The 18,593-nt window shown below is 47.3% G+C and overlaps 1 protein-coding gene across 2 annotated transcripts in view; it reads left to right on the forward strand.

The window, feature by feature from the left end:
* The first annotated feature begins 12,521 nt into the window (after positions 1-12,521).
* The window catches only part of Akap14 (A-kinase anchoring protein 14), a 56,373-nt gene continuing 50,301 nt past the window's right edge, over positions 12,522-18,593 (forward strand). For both annotated transcript variants that reach the window (XM_075957203.1, XM_075957202.1), the window contains exons 1-3: positions 12,522-12,609; positions 17,428-18,257; positions 18,348-18,439. In XM_075957203.1, the coding sequence (XP_075813318.1) occupies positions 17,438-18,257; positions 18,348-18,439 (912 nt within the window). In that variant the 5' untranslated portion in view covers positions 12,522-12,609; positions 17,428-17,437. The remainder of the gene's footprint in view (positions 12,610-17,427; positions 18,258-18,347; positions 18,440-18,593) is intronic.

Raw genomic sequence — 18,593 nt, forward strand, 5'->3', positions numbered from 1 at the left:
AATGGTTGATGTGGGAATATCCTGTCCACAATGCATGGTGCCGCCACTGGGCATGTGGTCCTGGCTTGTGGAAGAGAGCAGACCGAGTAAGCCATGGAGAGCAAGCCCGTAAGCAGCTTTCTCCTACGGTTCTTGCTCCTGCTCTTGACTTCCTCGGTGATGGACTGAAACTGGGACTTGTAAGCCAAACAAAGCCTTTCCTCCCCACGTTTTTGTCAGTGTTTTATCGCAGTGATAGACAGAAAGCAAACTAATGCAGGGCCGGTTTCTGGGTTTTTCTCAATTCAAGAATCTAACGCCGTGGGAACCTGCAAGTATCTCGCCAGCACTCTCTGGTGAACACGGTATCCTTGATAGTCCCTCTACTTCCCACACGTAGAGCAAGCAAGGTGCTCGCTTGCTCTCTTCCCTGCAGTTCTGTCCAGTACTGGACAGCACAGGTAGTACAGCCAGGTAAGCCATGCAGGGCATGTGCAGCTGTCCTTGGGAGATAACGGACACAGACTTACCTTGGCCTGGCCTGCCATAGGCAAAGGCAGCTTCCCTTAGAATCCAGTGTCCCATGGAATGAGGGGGCATTGTGCCTTGTGTACAGACAGGTTTGACCTTCTCGCAGGTAAATGCCAGAGCATGAATGAACCATGGGCCAGTGGAGTCCTGCGCTATGTATGGTTAAGGCCAGAAATGGAGTCGTAGAGTGTTGAAGAGGTCAGACACCCTGATTACTAGAGGCACATCGAGTGGGTGGGCGGGAGCAGGGAGAGAGGTGGCCGAGTAGAGGAATGGGGCCTCCCAGGCAAGGAATGATGACTGAGCTTCCAAGGCATAGCTTCTCCTCTGCCCTTCTTGCCCCTCTAACTGCTGTCCCCTGTTCTACTGTCCCCTGTTCTGCTATCCCCTAGTCTGCTATCCCCTAGTCTGCTCTCCACACTCCTCCACACTTACCTGAGTTGGCATTAGAGTTGGCAGAGCTGGGAAGAATGTGCACTTAGCGCTGCACGAGAGGCCTCTAATTGCTAGCACTACAGGCTAGATGTCCAGAATTGGTTTGCATCTTGGCTTGGCACAGGTGCTGATGTTTCAGCTCCTGCTACAGAGAAAAAGCCTGGTTATCCTGCTGGGAGACCTCTTACGGCTCAGCAGAAGGTCTATCTTGTTTATAAGGCATTACCTGTTACTTGCCTTCACGTCTTTCTCTGACCATCATGAATCTCCTTCCCAGGGGCTGGAGACATGGCTTAACAATGAGGAGAGTTTACTGCTCTTGCAGGGGAGCCAAGCTAGGCTCCAAGCCTCTTCATGGCAACTCACAACTACCCATCACTCTAGTTCCAGGTGCTCCAGCATCCTCTTCTGGCCTTCAAGGACACCTGCACACACATGGCATACATGCAGGCACATGCATAAAAATAAACCATATTAATTACTTTTCTATTGTGTAATAAAATCACCATGACCCAGACAACTTGTAGAAGGAAAGATTATTTGAAGCTTATGGTTCCAGAAGGATAAAACTCCACCTCTGAGTCAGGCAGTGGTAATGCACTCCTTTGATCCCAGCACTCAGGGGGCACAGGCAGACAGATCTGAGTTCAAGGCCAGCATGGTTTACAGAGTGAGTCCCAGGACAGCCAAGGCTACACTGAGAAACCCTGTCTTGAAAAAAAGAAGTCCAGCATCATCATGATAGGGAAACATGGTAGCAAGAGCCAAGCGTAGCAGCAAGAATAGCTGTGAGCTCCCATGTTGTCTGGGTTTCTGTCCTGCCTGGTTTCTGTCCTCCCACCAGGTCCCACAGCCATTTAGCCCCAAAGAAATCACACATAGGTCTATATTTATGATAAACTGGCCCATTAGCTCAGGCTTCTTATTAACTCTTATAACTTATATTAGCCCATTATTCTAGTATATGTTAGCCACATGGCTAGGTACCTTTTTCAGTGGGGCAATCACATTGTCCTTCTTCGGTGTCTGCGCAGGACTCTGAAGGGAGCTTCCCTCTTCTCAGAATTCTCCTGTTCTCATTGCCCGGTCTCTACTTCCTGTCTGGTTGTCCTGCCTATACTTCCTGCCTGGCTACTGGCCAATCAGCATTTATTTGAAACATAGTTGACAGAATATAAGCAATTGTCCCGCACCACTCCCATCTCAAACCACAAGCAGGAAACAGGGCAAACCAGGAATGGCGAGGGTCTGAACTCTCAAATCCTTCCCCAGTGACGTACTTCCTCCATCAAAGACACACCTCCTGCTAGGCGGTGGTGGTGCACGCCTTTAATCCCAGCACTTGGGAGGCAGAGGCAGGTGGATCTCTGTGAGTTTGAGGCCAGCCTGGTCTACAAGAGCTAGTTCCAGGACAGGCTCCAAAGCTACAGAGAAACCCTGTCTCGAAAATACAAAAAAAAAAAAGGACACACCTCCTAGTTCTACCCTGTAACATGGAGGGTCCTGTTTGTTGTTGGGGTTTCTGTCCCACCTGGTAACCCACAACTGTTTAGCCCCAAAGTAAATCACGCATAGGTCTCCATAAATTATAAACTGATTGCCCCATTAGCTCTAGCCTCTCACTGGCTAACTCTCACATCTTGATTAACCCATTTTTCTGATCTATGTTAGCCATGTGGCTTAGTACCTTTTTTTTTTTTTTTTGGTTTTTCGAAACAGGGTTTCTCTGTGGTTTTGGAGCCTGTCCTGGAACTAGCTCTTGTAGACCAGGCTGGTCTCGAACTCACAGAGATCCGCCTGCCTCTGCCTCCCGAGTGCTGGGATTAAAGGCGTGAGCCACCACCGCCCGGCGGCTTAGTACCTTTTTCAGTGGGGCAGATCACATCCTGCTGCTTCGGTGGTCTGCGCAGGAGTGGGAGGAATCAGCTTCCTCCTTTCCAGAATTCTCCTGTTCTCATTGCATCATTTCTACTTCCTGTCTGGTTTTCCCGCCTATATTTCCTGCCTGGCCAATCAGCATTTATTTATAACATGACTGACAGAATACAGACAATTCTCCTGCACCACTACCCAATGTCGCCCAAACTGGGGACCAAGTATTCAAATGCCTGAGAATATGGGGTATGAGGGACATTTCATTCAAACCACCACAAAAACCTTAAAAAAAAAATCCTACTTCCAAATTCTCACACTAGGTCCTCTATGTGTCTCTCACGCACTGTCCTGGGGCCTCCACATCCTCTAATCTGTGGTGATCCTTCTGCTTCCAGAGGCTGGGGTTCCAGGTGTGCATTAACATCCCACCCAGCTCTGAAGTTACTACTTTCTTTCCTCTTTTATCATGGTGCTAGAGATGGAACCCAGCATGTAATGGGTTCTTCCTACACTGTCTCACTACATCCACACCCCCTTCACCACCTCTGCTCACCTGTCTGGAACTCCATCTCGTCAGCAGGATCTCACTGTGTGGAAACTTGATGTACATGGTGTCATCCAGGTATTGAGCTCGGCATTGTTTTTTTTTTTTTGTTTGTTTGTTTTTTGGGGTTTTTTTTTTGTCGTAAGCAAAATAAAGACATTGAAGGGAGCATTTCTTTTCTTTGCTCCAATGCAGATCATCTGTGTCACAGTGAACAACCACCGAACACCCACAGCATGGTGCTGGGCAGGGATTCAGAAACTAGAGTATTTCCTGGGCTAGTGAGACTAGAGCTTGATAAAGAGTCATCAGATCTTTACCTCATCAGCGAAGCTCGCTTCATTAAAAATGTCACTACTAGTTCATCTGATGCCCTCTGGTTCAGGCAGGTGTGAGCCACCCAAAGACCAGCCTGGAATCCTCAGGACCAGGACTGGCAGGAAGATAGCCATGGGCCCATGCTTAGGTGGATCCCATTATGATGAACAAGTGTGTAGTGGGGAAATAGAAAAGACAGGGAAGCAGAATGACTCATGGGCTGTGGAAGTATGTGGAGCCAAAGAAGTGAAGGCAGTGAGGAGGAGACAGGTCTGGTCCATGGTCCTATCACAGTCAGGCTGTGTGTGGCCAACCATGACCCATGTCACCACTAAAGGCCACAGAGATGCCCAGTGTCTGAAGCTGCCAATAGTGTTCATATAGGCGTCCAAGAGCTGAGCTGCCACCAGAGCCCACACTGATCTTGGTGGACTATGCTGCCATCCAAGGCCACGGTGTCATCCAGGCCCAGGCTGCTGACAAGGGCAATGTCTGGGTCTGTGGCCCTGCTGCAGCCAGGGCCTGTGTTGATGACTGTGGCTCCTTGCCATCAAGGGCCGTGCAGATTCCTGGGTTCTGTGCCACTACCTGGGGCTGTGTTGGTTTCCAAGGGCCAGGCTGCCATAGGGGCCATTCCAGTCTGTCACTTGGGGCCATGGTGATGTCCAAACAAACCCAGGCTGCTGCCAAGAACCATGTCTGAGTCCATGGTATTACCGCAGCCAGAGTCTGTGTTGAAGTCTGTGGCCCATGTTGCCACCCAGAGCCATGTGAATGCCCACAATCAGGTAGCCACCTGAGTCCATGTTGGTGGCTGAGGGACATACTAAAACTGGTGCCATGCAGATCTGAGTGGCCTGCATTGCTACCTGATGCCATTGTGACATTCAGGCCAGAGCTGCAGCTGAGGGCTATGTCTGGATCTGTGACCAGGGTCTGTGTTGATGTCTGAAGTTCCTGTTACCATTGAAGGCCACATGGATACCCAAGATCTGGGGCTGTGTTAGTGTCTAAAGAGCATGATGCCACTGGGGCTGTGCGTATCTTAGTGACCTGCACTGACACCTGGGGCAATGGTGACATCCAGACCTGGCTGTTGCCTAGGACCATGTCTGGGTCCGTGGTCCCACTGCAGCCACATTCTGGGTTGCCACCAAAGGTTATATGGAAGTCTGGGGTCAGGGCTGCAACCTGTGGCCTAGGTGTTGGGGCTGGCCTGTGGAGGGGGGATACATGGTGTGCCACCTCAAGAACCATCCTGATCTGAGGGCCTGTGCTTCAACCCAGAGCCAAGCTGTTGCCAAGGGCCATATCTGGGTCCGTGGTCCTACTGCAACTAAGGCCTGTGTCGATATCTGGGGCCTGTGACCCCTCAGGGGGCCATGGGAACCATGTGTGATGGAATCAGAGAACCATGCTGAGCAGGCTCTGCTCTTCGCTGGCCCTAGGATAGCTGGCCCTGCCCCTTGCTGGGCACAGCAGCAAGAGCTGGCCCCAACCCTCATAACAGGTAGGGGAGAGCTGACCCTGATGGCATGGGTACAGGGGAGCTGGCTCTGCCCCTCGCCTGAGGGGGACAGCCCTGGTGGCCTGGAATGACCAGTTCAGCTACCACCCAAACCCACAGTCAGGCCTTGGGTTGGCCTGCCCTAACATCTACGCCATCTAGGACCTGCTGGAGCTCCTGAAGGGATGTTGTTCTCCATGACTTGGGGCAGCCACAGGATATCCTAGAGGAGTTTTGGAGAGGGTCCAGTGATGATGCTGTACCAGAAACTAGAGGCCTTGAACCAGGTCAAGGACTCATTGCAATGAAAACATTTGCAAGTAAAGTTGATGGGACAAAAGGGTAGACTGTGTGATACACCTTGGCTCCCAGTGCTACCAGGACGATGAAGAGGTGTTGGAGAGGCAGGAATGATGGAGGAACAAAGGGGTTTTTATGTTTGTTTGGTTGGTTTTTGGATGGTTGTTTGTTCTTTTGTTGTTTTTATTTTTGTTTTTTGTTTGGTTTGGTTTAATTTTTTAATTTTTGTTTGGGGGCACTTCAGGGTGTGGGGAGGATATGGAGGGACTGGGAGGTGAGTGGAATTGTGGTGTACGATGTGGAATTCCCAAAGATTCAATAAAGAAATTACGTTAATAAAAATATTTTTTAAAATGTCACTACTATAGGGTTGGAGAGATGGTATAGCAGTTAAGAGTGTTTACTGTTTTCAGAAGACTCAGGTTCAGTTCCCAGCACCCACATAGCAACTCACAACAGTCTGTAACTCCAGATCCAGGGGCTCCTGTAGTAATATGGAGCGACGGGGCTGCGTCCCCAACACCCCAGCCGCCTGCTCGGCTAGCTTATGCCCCGAAATAATTACACACAAACTGTATTCATTTAAACACTGCCTGGCCCTTTAGCTTTTGCCCTTACTGGCTAATTCTGATATACCGATCAACCCATCTCTAATAATCTGTGCACACTGGTCTTACCGGGAAGATTCTAGGTCGGAGCTTCATCGTGTGTCTGCCCGGGAGCGGGGCATGGCGTCTCTCTGAGGCGTCTGCTCCGGAGAGGAGAGCTGTGGAGTCTGCCCTCACTTCCTCTTCCTCCCAGCATTTTGTTCTGTTTACTCCTCCCACCTATCTTCTAACCAATGAAATGGGCCAAGGCAGTTCCTTTATTAGCCAATGACCTTCCTCCATCAGGCTCCAACACAGTCGCCTGGCATCCATGAACATGAAGTACACATGTGGTATGCATACATACATTCAGGTAAAAAACACTTATACACATAAAATAATAAAATAAATCTTAGAAACACATCATTATTATTAATGATGCTGCCAGGAATATTATCAACCACTATAAAGAAAGTATGTGATGTATCTGGCACTGCTTTTAATCTTCATATAAATAACTGGGCTTAATTATCATTTTTTTAAAAAGCAGCAAAGCAACTCTTTGAGGCAGAGGCAGGCAGATATCTGTGAGTTCAAGACCAACCTGGTCTATATAACAAATTTCAGGCCAGACAGGGCTAACATAGAACTTGTCTCAAAAACAAAACAAGAGTCAACAACTAGAAAAGTCCAAACACCCTATTCATGTCTAAGGATGCAACTCAGTTGGCAGCGTGCTTGAATTCCATAGCTTAGGGTCAGAAGTTCAAGGCCATCCTCTGCTACGTAGCAAGTTCAGATCCAGCCTGGAATACATGGGACCCTGGTTGAGAGGGAAGGAGGGAGGGAGGAGTGTTGTAGAGAGGGGCTGCTTGTTTGTCTCGGCCACCCTGCTACCTAACACCTGAAATAACCACACAGAAACTGTATTAATTGCCGGGCTATGGTGGCGCACACCTTTAATCCCAGCACTCGGGAGGCAGAGGCAGGTGGATTTCTGTGAGTTTGAGACCAGCCTGGTCTACAGAGCTAGTTCCAGGACAGGCTCCAAAGCCACAGAGAAACCCTGTCTCAAAAAACCAAAAAGAAAAAAAAAGAAAAAAAGAAAGAAACTGTATTAATTAAAACACTACTTGGCCATTAGCTCTAACTTTTTATTGTCTAACTCTTACATATTAGTTTAACCTATCTCCATTCATCTGTGTATCGCCATGTAGCAGTGGGTTACCAGAGATTGTAACCAGCGTCCATCTCTGGCAGAGGATCCATGACTTCTCTCACTCTGCCCTTCTTCCTCTCAGCATTCAGTTCTGTTTTCTCCACCTACCTAAGTTCCACCCTATCAACTAGGCCAAGGCAGTTTCTTTATTCATTAACCAATGAAAGCAACACTCAAACAGAAGGAACTCCCACACCATAGGAAGAAAGGAGGGAGGAGGGAGGAGGGAAGGAGAGATGGGGAAGAGAGAGAATTTGAGAGAGAGAATAGAAGGACAAAAGAAAACCTATTCAAAGTTGGGCATGATGCTGCCCTCAAGCTGACATATGGGGATCTCGAGCTTGAGGATACAACCCGCCAGCATTTCCCGCCAATAGCTGCTAGGGGAACCACCCGGGGATTTTGGAACATTAATTGGTGCCACGTGACTCGGATATCCTGAACTGGGTTCTTTTTCCACTCCCATTGTTGGACTCTAGCGTCCAAACACTGAGAAGGAGTCGCCCTCAGGACCATCTCACACACCACAGCCGATGCAAAAGCATGAGGAATTTATTAATTCTGTCATGACAGGGTCCCCCAGCATTCGGGAAGCCGAGGGACCTCGAATAGCTGGTACAGTCTACTTTTTTTTTTTTTTTGGTTTTTCGAGACAGGGTTTCTCTGTGGCTTTGGAGCCTGTCCTGGAACTAGCTCTGTAGACCAGGCTGGTCTCGAACTCACAGAGATCCGCCTGTCTCTGCCTCCCGAGTGCTGGGATTAAAGGCGTGCGCCACCATCGCCTGGCTTACAGTCTACTTTTAAAGGGGCCACAGAAGCAAGGGGGTTGTTCTTTGACTATTCTGATTGGCTTATTTGAAAGGACTATTACCAATAATTGACTGGAGAGCTGTTGCCAGATCAGATGAGGTAAGAGGTCATTTTGACCCCGTTTCCCAGGGGACCGAACCAAAACATACGTATATGGGTAATTGTTCAGGAACTGAATACGTGCGAGTGTAGCTGTTAGGTCCTTGGTTCCCAGGGGAGGAGGGGAAGCACTATGGCACAGAGGCTGAGAGGATTCAGAATTGTCAAAAATGGCTTCAGGATTGTCTTAAAGTCTTACACCACCACCAGCTTCCCGGATGGCTTCAATGGTGAGTGTCTCCCCATTCTGCTATGGTTGCTTTCCTTTCCCGGAGTCATGTTTGGATGGGTCCTGGGGATAGGTCTGCCCGCCTTAGCACTATGCACTTCCCGTGCAGTGCATTTGACCAGGGACCCAGGGTCCCTTAGTTTATCTTTTTTTTCCCATTTCCTCTCTTTCCTTTTTCTCTTCTTGTTATTCTTTTTTAAAAAAAATGCTGCAAGATCCCCGGTGGCAGTAGGCAGCAGAAATGCTGTAGGTCCCAAATGGTGGTGGTGGGCCATGTGGTGGCAGGCAGCGGGCCCTGTGGCAGCAGGCAGTGGGCCCCAGGAAGAGACCGCTGCTGGTCCCTGAGCAATGGCTGGTTCCAGGCAGGAAGACACATGGCAGGTGGGCAGAAGACAGAAACATGGATAGACACGACATGCAGGGTGAGGTTGAATGTTTATTCAGGGGGTTAAGAAGGAGGAAGGGTGAAGGGGGGACAGAGAGAGAGGGGGAGAGAGAGAGAGAGAGAGAGAGAGAGAGAGAGAGAGAGAGAAGAGAGAAGAGGAGAAAGAAGGGGGGAAGCAGAGAAGTGGGGAGAGAGGCAGAAGCGAAGCTGCCTCTCCCAGAGGAAGATGGAAAAGAGAACAAGCTCAGGCCGGAAGCTGAAGATCAGCCTGCCTCAGCGGATGGGGAGGGGAATGGGTGTGGCTTGTCTCTTAAAGGGACCAAAACCATAACATTCCCAGGTCTTCCTTATAATAAAAAGCACGCATGTCAAGGAAGCAGAAAAGGAAGAGCCCAAGATGGCAGCGGGCAGGTCAGAGGTAATGGGAGTGGGCGTGGCTTGTCCCTTAAAGCAACAGGAAAGCACAACACTTGTTCATCTGTTAATCACCACTCGGAGCAGCCCCCCCCCCAGCCTCCCTGGTTTCTGGGTCACCAGAATCCAGCTAGACCATAGCACCCCACCCGCAGATAGCAGATGCTCTTCCACGTGGTCTTGGGTGCTCACGCTGTTTTTGCGGGTTTTCACGATTTTGGCTCTGGATAGCAACCGGCTCCCTGGCCTTTAAAATTCCAGCCGGCTTTTCAATTCCAGCTATGGCATGATGCAGTTTTTTCGGTTCCAGCCTTTTGCCCCTCCCCTCTGTGGCTTCTGTTATGTCATGGCGGCTCAGCAACAGAGCAGATCATGCCTTTAAGTCCCTCTCATTAAGCTTCAAATCCTTACAGCTCAAAAATTGTGACTTTTTTCATACAACACGTGGCTGTCGCCATCTTGGTGGAGGGCCAGGTGGGTCCAGTGACTTTGTCACCATCTTGGCTGAGGGCCAGGTGGGTCAGGTGACTTTATGGCCATCTTGGCTGAGAGCCAGGTCAGGTGACCAAGCTCTCCCACTTTTACTTCTGCATACCCTGTCTTTTCACCCGGTTTTCACTAAACTCTTCATGTTAACCCTGTTACATATGTTTTGTACAATGGCATGCCTTTGATAGGGTCCATCAAAGGCATCCATGTTGTCCAATTCCTGTTCACTCTTTCTGTGTATAATAATTGCTCATTACATCTCATTTCAGACTACAAAATCATAAGTCTCGTATTTTAAACTGGTATGTACTCTTAAGTCTCTTACAGAAACGCCTTATATTTAATATTAAGCTGTTCTCTACCATTGTCAGTTCTGCCACTAATCTTATATTACAAGCAGTTTTTTCTTTCTTTCTCTCTTTTTACGAGTGTGGATCTTACCTGTTAAGAGCCAGTGCAGTCAAGCTCAGATCCAACCTTCCAGACAGATTCTATGCTGCAGCTATGCCTGATAAATAGCCCTCAACTGCTCAGAGATCCGGGGAATGTGATATTTAAGTATTTAATTATTAAAAAACTTTTCATAACAAGAAGAGACAGGTTGGCTCCTTAGCAGCAACACTCTGCTTCCTCCAAAGAAGACAAATGGGCGCAGAACAATATCCTTCTGCAGTTTGCTTCAACTGCCAAGCGCTGACCATTGGGCAAAACTGCCTTTCGTCTAAACTAAAGACTTCTAGATGTGGACGGAATCACTGGAATCGACAGCCTAGCTGCTCAGGTCAAGGTAGGCCTGTCTTCCTACAGATTTCTTAGCCCACAGGATCTTCTGGAGCCTGGCAGGCCTGGTGCTAACCAGCAAAGGTCAAGTGCAACCTTCAGCGACCATGGAGGGCCCCAAAGAGTAGCTCTGGGTGCCATCCAAGTAAGTTCTCTGTCATTTTTTAATCAGTAACTCAAGTAAAATCTTATCCTTCTCAAAGATCTCTGACAATTTGATAGCTGAGAGGTTTTGCCAGGTTACCACACCAAATAAATTTCAAATCAAATTTCTCTCTTATGCTGCCTTCCATGTGTCTAAAACTTCTGTTTTCACAAACCCAAGGAATTCTTGTGAGTTCCAGGGAGCCGAATTAAAGGATCTTAAACAGGTCAGTTACACCCATCAATTCCCTGGTCCAAAAAAATTTTTTTCCCTTAATTTAACTTTGTTCTTTGTTCTGCCAATACCTTAAACAGGATAAGGGACACCAGAAATTTCCATGCCACAGACACCAGTCAGAAGCAAAGAGACCAGCTATGCCAGGATGTGGCCAGCACCCAGCCTTCCCAGCCCCCCCTCCCCCCGAAGACGATTCCCACAATCAGCCAGAAGCAGTTTTGAGAATCTGCCGCCCCAATTCCTTCAAACTGTGGTGTCTAATCTTCTGCTTTTTATTGTAAGGAAGACGTGGGAATGTTATTCTTTTGGTCTCTGGTCCCTTTAAGGGACAAGCCACACCCACTCCCAGTGACCTCTGACCCCTGCCCCACCATCTTGAATCTCTCTCGCTGTCCCCTCTTGGTGTGCGTGTGCACATGTCTCTCTGTCTCTCTCTCTTTCTCTCCTCTAAGTAGTAAAGGTTCAGTTCTGATTCATACTATGTGTCTGTCACATGTCCCTACCCATGCGCCCGCTTGCCGTTGGGAACCCACCGCCACTCGGGTGGTGGGACCTAGGACCTGCCACGAGCCACTCCAGGGCCTGGCACCTGCCCCGCTGCTCTGCGAGGCCCCCGGGGACTCGCCAACATTTCCCGCAGCTAGCTGCTCGGGAAACCACCCAGGAATCTTGGGCAGGCCACTTGGGAACCGCCCGGGGATTTTGGAACGTTAAGTCAGTTGGCAGCTTGCATGAATTCCATAGCTTAGGGTCAGAAGTTCAAGGCCATCCTCTGCTGTGTAGCAAGTTCAGATCCCATACATGAGACCCTGGTTGAGAGGGAGGGAGGGCTCTATAGAAAGACACTGTCTAAAAAGGACAACACCCTCTATTCTAAGCCATGATCATCTTTATTTTGTAGACAAGAAATAGAGAAAAGTTGGGTGGTGGTGCACATCTTTATCCCAGCACTTGGGAGGCAGAGGCAGGTGGATCTCTATGAGTTCAAGGCCAGCCTGGTCTCAGAGTGAGTTCCAGGACAGCCAGGGCTGTTACCCAGAGAAACCTTGTCTCAAAAAACAAACAAACAAAAAAACAACAAATGGAAAAAGAAAAGTGCAAAGCAAACTGTCTGAGTCTGTACAGATATCATTGTTCTACTCTCTCATCCTCCATGCACAAAATACATCTTTCAGAATAGTTGAACATATTAGAGCTCCTAACCTCAGAATGTGGGCATGAAAAGATGAGATTGTGGTCATTGATGTCAGATAGTTCTGGGTTTGAGCTCTCAGCAATTTGCATGACATCCTCTGTGCCTCGCTTCATCCAAATATGAAACACTGGTACCTACATTCTGACGGCACTGCAGAAAGTAGATAGCTTGTTGCAGTAACCTGCAGAGCATACAAAGGCCCAGTGCTTCTTGGCTGAGGAATGCGGCATCACCAGTCCTCCAGGCACTGCCCTGAAAGCTCATATGTCCTGGGAAGAAGCTGAGCTTGCGTCACACAGCTCAGTTCTGGTACTGAGGCCAAATGGCAAGGAGAATGTGTGTTCCTCCTCTTGCTTTCTTTGCTTTTATTGACTGGGGCACATGTGCTTAGCTTCCCATTGTTCAAAGAGCCGTCGTTGCCATGGCAGCATTTGTAAACATTCTCTCCAGGAATCTTGGGGCAAAGCCCTGCAAGAACTGCTAAAGCTTCCCTGGCTTTAGCCTGCTTCAAAAAGGAATCTACTCATTTAGGTACCGGAGTTTCTTTGGGATGGGGGAGGCCTCAACTGGGGACCTGGAGTGGTTCTATTAATTACCCAGACCCCAAAGAAGTCAGTGGGAGGGACACCTAAGACTGATGTGTCCGTAGATGGGTGAAGTTAAAACCCTTCCTTCTTTCCTTCCTCAAGCCCTCCCTTTTTGGTTTGCTGTTGTTACTTTGGAGATGAGAGAATCTATGTAACCTAGGCTGGCTGCTTTCAAACTTGCTATGTAGCCAAAGGTGGGCTTTGGAAAGACGCCAGCTGCCGCAAGAGGACAACTGAGGTGGAGGGGAGTGGAGCGGAAAATGAAAATATCAAGGCCTAAATGAGCATGAGTCTGTAGTTATCTGTAGTTATTACAGGAATGTTTAAAGGATATGCAGGGCTTTATATATAATATATATCTATTATATATATATGGAATTTGATTGCCTTATACAGTGTCCACCATACACTTAGGACCAATGATGCTAAAAAAGGAAACAAAGGGTTGTCTTTCATGAAAGGGGCTTGCAGCAAGAGTGAGATGGCACAGGGCATAAATGTGGTCCCCAGGACTCACGTGGTAGAAAGAGAGAACCAGCTTCTGCAAGTTGTCTTCTGACCTCCACATGTGTGTTGGAGCACCCATGCCCCCTCCCATTAAGGAGCTGAAAAAAAAGAGGCTTGCAGGAAGAAGGAGCACAATCTGGACCAGATGAAGATGAAAACAGGCCCCTGAAGCCTTTTGTGAATTAATATTTTTGCATTTCTTTTTCCTATCTTATATATCAGCTGGCTCACAATTGCCTGTAACTCTGGTTCCAGGCCCGGCAGTGGTGGCACACACCTTTAATCCCAGCACTCAGGAGGCAAAGACAGGTGGATCTCTGTGAGTTTGAGGCTAGTCTGGTCTACAAGAGCTAGTTCCAGGACAACCAGGGCTTTTACACAGACAGAAACCCTGTCTCAAAAAAAAAATCCTCTAGTTCCAGGGGATCCCACCCTCTTCTAGTTTCCACAGTCTCCTGCACATACACAGTACACTTGCATACACTCAGTCAACTGAACTAAATCAACATGTTTAAAAATTAGCATTCTATTTGCCGGGCAGCGGTGTTGCACATCTTTAATCCCAGCACTCGGGATGCAGAGACAGGAGGATCTCTGTGAGTTAGAGGCCAGCCTGATCTACAAAGTGAATTCTGGGACAGCCAAGGCTACCAAAGAAACCCTGTCTCAAAACAATCAAAAAAACACTTAGCATACTAAAATTGGGATAGTTGGTCAAGGAAATACAAAGAAACCCTGTCTCAAAACAATCAAAAAAACTCAGCATACTAAAATTAGGATAGTTGGTCAAGGAAATACAAAGATGCGGCCATAGTACAGACATACAGAGTTCAGCTTGCTGAGGCTTGTAGGAGTTGGAGGGAACCAGACACAAGTTGTGTAAGACAGCAGCCCAGAGAAGCTAGAAGTTTCTCTAGGCAGCCAGCCAGTCACAGGTATTCCATAGAGGGGGGCCAGCAAGCAATGTAGTTTTCCTCTCACAGGTCCACATGCTCTTCCTGGCATGTGACCTCCCTAGGACACTAGAGGGCCATTTCATGTGGTCTACTCCCGTCAGCCTTCCAGCAAAGCAGGAGACAGAAGATGTGGAAAGTAGCCAGTGTCTGTCTCATTCATAGGGTCGTGGTAGTTAAATGAAACATGGCACATAAAATATCCCAAAATTGGGAGCTTTATTTGTAGAAAAATAAAGAGCTCAGTTTGGAAAAACACCTGCTGCCACCCCCCTCCCTTTCATTTATAGGTTTGCTGGCAAGGAGGCTGGCATGGGGTTGTACACCTTTAATCAAGCAGGTGGATGGATCTTTGTGTGTCCAAAGCCATTCTGGTCTACACGGGGTACTCCAGGCCAGCAAACGCTACATAATAAGACCCCTTCTCTTACCAACTCCAGCTGGACAGGGAAGAAACCAGCATAGGACCAAACTAGATCCTCTGAATGTGGGTGACAGTTGTATAGCTGGGGCAGACTGAGGGGCCACTGGCAGTGGCACCAGGATTTATCCCTGCTGCTTGTACTGGCTTTTTGGGAACCCATTTCCTACAGATGAATATCTTGCTCAGCCTAGATATAGTAGGGACAGCCTTGGACCTTCCCCAAAGCAATGTGCCTTGCCCTCTCTGAGGATTTGATGGGGAGTGGGGTGGGGAGTAGGTGAAGGGAATGGGAGGATGGGAGGGAGTGGGAACTGGGATTGGTATGTAAAATGAAAAAAGATAGTTCTTCTTTTTAAAAATAATAAATTATAAAAGACCCATCTCAAAAAAACTAAATTTTTTAAATTAAAAAAAAAAGATTTGCCTGCAAGAAATGATTTACAAGCTAGAAATGATTTCTCAGAAGTGTTTCAAGACTCAAGAGGAAAGATGTAAAAAGGAAAAAACAGAACTCCCGATGGACACACCCCTATTATGTCCACAGTCCTGAGAAAGCTAAGGCTCAGTTATTGTTAACGGTATCAGCAAATGCTGAAGGTATTTGGAAAACTCGAACTGCATTTATGATTTTTTTAAGAAAAACATTCCTGTTCCTTCAAACAGGGACAAAATTTTATGTGTATGAGCGTTTTACCTGCATGTGTCTGTGCACCACATATGTGCCTGATGCCTGCAGAGACCAGAAGAGAACATCAGACCCCTTGGAACTGGAGTTGCAGGCAGTTATGAGCTGCCAGGTGGTTGCTGGGAATTGAACAGGGGTCCTCTGGAAGAGCAGCCAGTGCTCTTAACCACTAAGCTATCTCTAGCTCCGTTCACTTATTTTTTTTTTAAAGCAGGGTGTCACTATGTAGCATAAGATGCCTTGGCCTGTTGATAGGGCAGAACTTAGGTAGGCGGGAAAGAAAGAAGTAAATGCTGGGAAGAAGGCAGAGTCAGGGAGCCGCCATGGAGCCACAGGAGATAGACATGCTGAAAGTTTCCTGGTAGGCTACGACCTCGTGGTGATATACAGATTAACAGAGATGGGTTAAATTAAGATGAAAGAGTTAGTCAATAAAAGCTAGAGCTAGCTGGGTGGTGGTGGCGCATGTCTTTAATCCCAGCACTCGGGAAGCAGAGGCAGGCAGATCTCTGTTTTCTGTGAGTTCAAGGCCAGCCTGGTCTACAAGAGCTAGTTCCAGGACAGGCACTAAAGCTACAGAGAAACCCTGTCACGAAAAAAAAAACAAAAAAAAAGCAAGTTAATGGGCCAAGCAGTGATTTAATTAATACAGTTTCTGTGTGATTATTTGGGTTCTGAGCAGCCAGGAACCAACAAGAGGCCTCCTGCAACACTTGCGGCACTCTTCCTATCTCCCAAAAGTTAAGATGAAAGATATTTGTCACTATTCCCAGCTTCAAATCTCAGAACATAAACCAGAGTCATCCCAAATGATTCTAGAGCCCCACTGAATCCAGACAGAAAGGAGAATACTCATCATCTTGACCTCCATTTAACATTTTTGAAAGGGTTAACCAAAGCTAATTAAGCACAAGTGACATAACATGTTCGGGAAAGAAATGGTAAAAATAATAGTTTCCTTGAGATAATATATGCCTGGGATCTTTGAGAATTATATACCTGGAAAATTCAAGATGAAAACACTCATCTGCTAGCTTGCCTCTTGATTCATTACGTGTGCTTGCATGTGTGTGTGTGTGTGTGTGTGTGAGAGAGAGAGAGAGAGAGAGAGAGAGAGAGAGAGAGAGAGAGAGAGAGAGAGAGAGAGTATATGTATGTGTGTGTGTGTGTTGTGTGTTGCTAGAGATGGAACCCAAGGCTTCTCAAGGTTAGATAAATGGCCTACTACTGGAATACACTTTTATTCCCTCAACTCACAACTTTTTAAAAAAGTCGTGCTGGGGCTGGAGAGATGGTTCAGTGGTTAAGAGCATGTACTGAGCTTCCAGAGGTCCCAAGTTTGGTTCCCAGCACCTACATCAAGTGACTTACATCCCCTCATAACCGCAGCTCCAGGGCAATTTAGTCTTCCTTTGGCATCTCCAGGCACCCATATTCACATGCACAAGCAAACCCACACACAGATTTAAAAATGAAATTTGGAGGCTGGAGAGATGGCTCAGTGATTAAGAGAACGGGCTGCTCTTCCAGAGGCCCTGAGTTCAATTCCTAGCCCCCACATGGTGGCTCACAACCATCTCATAACTGTCATGAGATCCAATGCCCTCTTTCTGATGTGCAGATGTACATGCAGACAAGAACATACACACATAAAATAAATAAGTCTTTAAAAAATGAAATTTGAATTTTAAACTAGTCTCGACCCCTTATCTGTTCAAAGCATGAACTGAGGCATTTAGAGTCAGTATTTGGAGTTATGGTTCAAGGAAGCTAGGAATTCCTCTGTTGCATTTCGATTTAAGTTCTCTCAGTTTGCAGCATGGAAAATCCTTGGTTTTCAGTAAGGTCCATCTCAGCAAGCAGATCAAAAGGGTCGGTAGTAAAAGGTCTGACTAGCACCCTTCACCCCTAGTCTCTTCTCAAGAGGCAGCGGGTGTGGCCTGAGTATTTTGATCTTCCAATGGACAGGGTGGAGGAATTGGAGACATGACTCTGTTTTATGGCCCTTGTTGCTCTTATAGAAGACTTGGGTTGAAGTCCCAGCATCCACATGGTGGCATGTGACTGTCAGTAACTCCAGTTACAGGGAATTCAATGTTCTCTTCTAAGCTCTGCAGGCATCAGGCATACACTTGCTGCAAGATATGCACACAAGCAAAACATTCACGCACATAAATATTTTTTTTAATCTAGGCAAAATAAAATGGATAACAGAAAAAGACTCCCACCCCAGAAGGGTAAGACTGTGGAGAACACTAACGCAGCCAAGGCAAAGAAACCGGATGCTCCAGAGCCCAAGAGTGCTACAGAGCCAAAAGACAGCAAGACTGCGGCGGACCCAAAGAAGACTGTAACAGATCAGAAAGAGAAAAAGACTGTGACCATCGTCACAGATCAGAAGGACAGAAAGAGTGTGTCTGAGCCAAAAGAAAAGAAGACTGTGACGATCTCAGATCCCAAGGACAAGAAGCCAGAGACGAAAGACAAAAGGATGGTGACATTTGTGACAGACGTAAAAGACAAGAGAATTGTGACAGACACGAGAGAAAACAAGATTATGTCAATAGAGATGAAAGAAAAGGTGGTTGTGCCTGTAGTGCCAGAAGCCAAAGAAAAGAAAATTGTGCCACCAGTAGAACCAAAGGAAAAGGTGGTTGCGCCAGTTGCACCGGCTGCGCCAGCTGCTCCAGCTGCTCCAGCTGCGCCAGTCGTGCCAGCTGTGCCACTTGTTCCAGAATTTAAAGAGAAGATCTTCATGCCAGAGATGAGACAGAAGAAAGACATGCCACCTCTGCTTGAGGTAAAGGGATTCAAGTCTCTGCGAATACAAGAGATAAAAGACAAGAAGGCTGAACCCGAGGTAAAAGAGAAGTCACCCGAGACAGAAACAAAAGAGAAGAAAGTTGTGCCAGAAGTCAAAGAGAAAAAGCCTGTGGTAGAGGAAAAAAAAGACGATGGGACAGGTGAGGTAGCTCGGACTATAGTTGAGGGTGTTCTGGCTGCCGCTGTTCAATTTGTGGAAGGTAAGTTTCTGGTTTATTTGTCTAAAGAATTGTCTCGTTGCTGTAAGAGCACACTACCAGGCAACTAACACACCTCTACCTTGTTTGCAGAAGCCAGAAACCCCATCAAGAACATTAAGTGGCTCACTCATGGAGAATTCACAGCAGAAAAGGGTCGGAAACAAATTGAGAAGTTTGTTTCGGTAAGTGACTTTGGTCACTCCAGTTTGGTACCCCAGGGTGTGAGCAGCAACAAAAAAAGTCCTCCATTGATCAAAAGTTTGAGGTCATGAAAACAAAAGGGGTGGCATCAAAGACACCTAGAATAAGTAAACATAATTTTCCTGTGAGTTCCAA

This window comes from Microtus pennsylvanicus, chromosome X (genome assembly GCF_037038515.1).
Source record: "Microtus pennsylvanicus isolate mMicPen1 chromosome X, mMicPen1.hap1, whole genome shotgun sequence".
Taxonomy (NCBI): Eukaryota; Metazoa; Chordata; class Mammalia; order Rodentia; family Cricetidae; genus Microtus; species Microtus pennsylvanicus.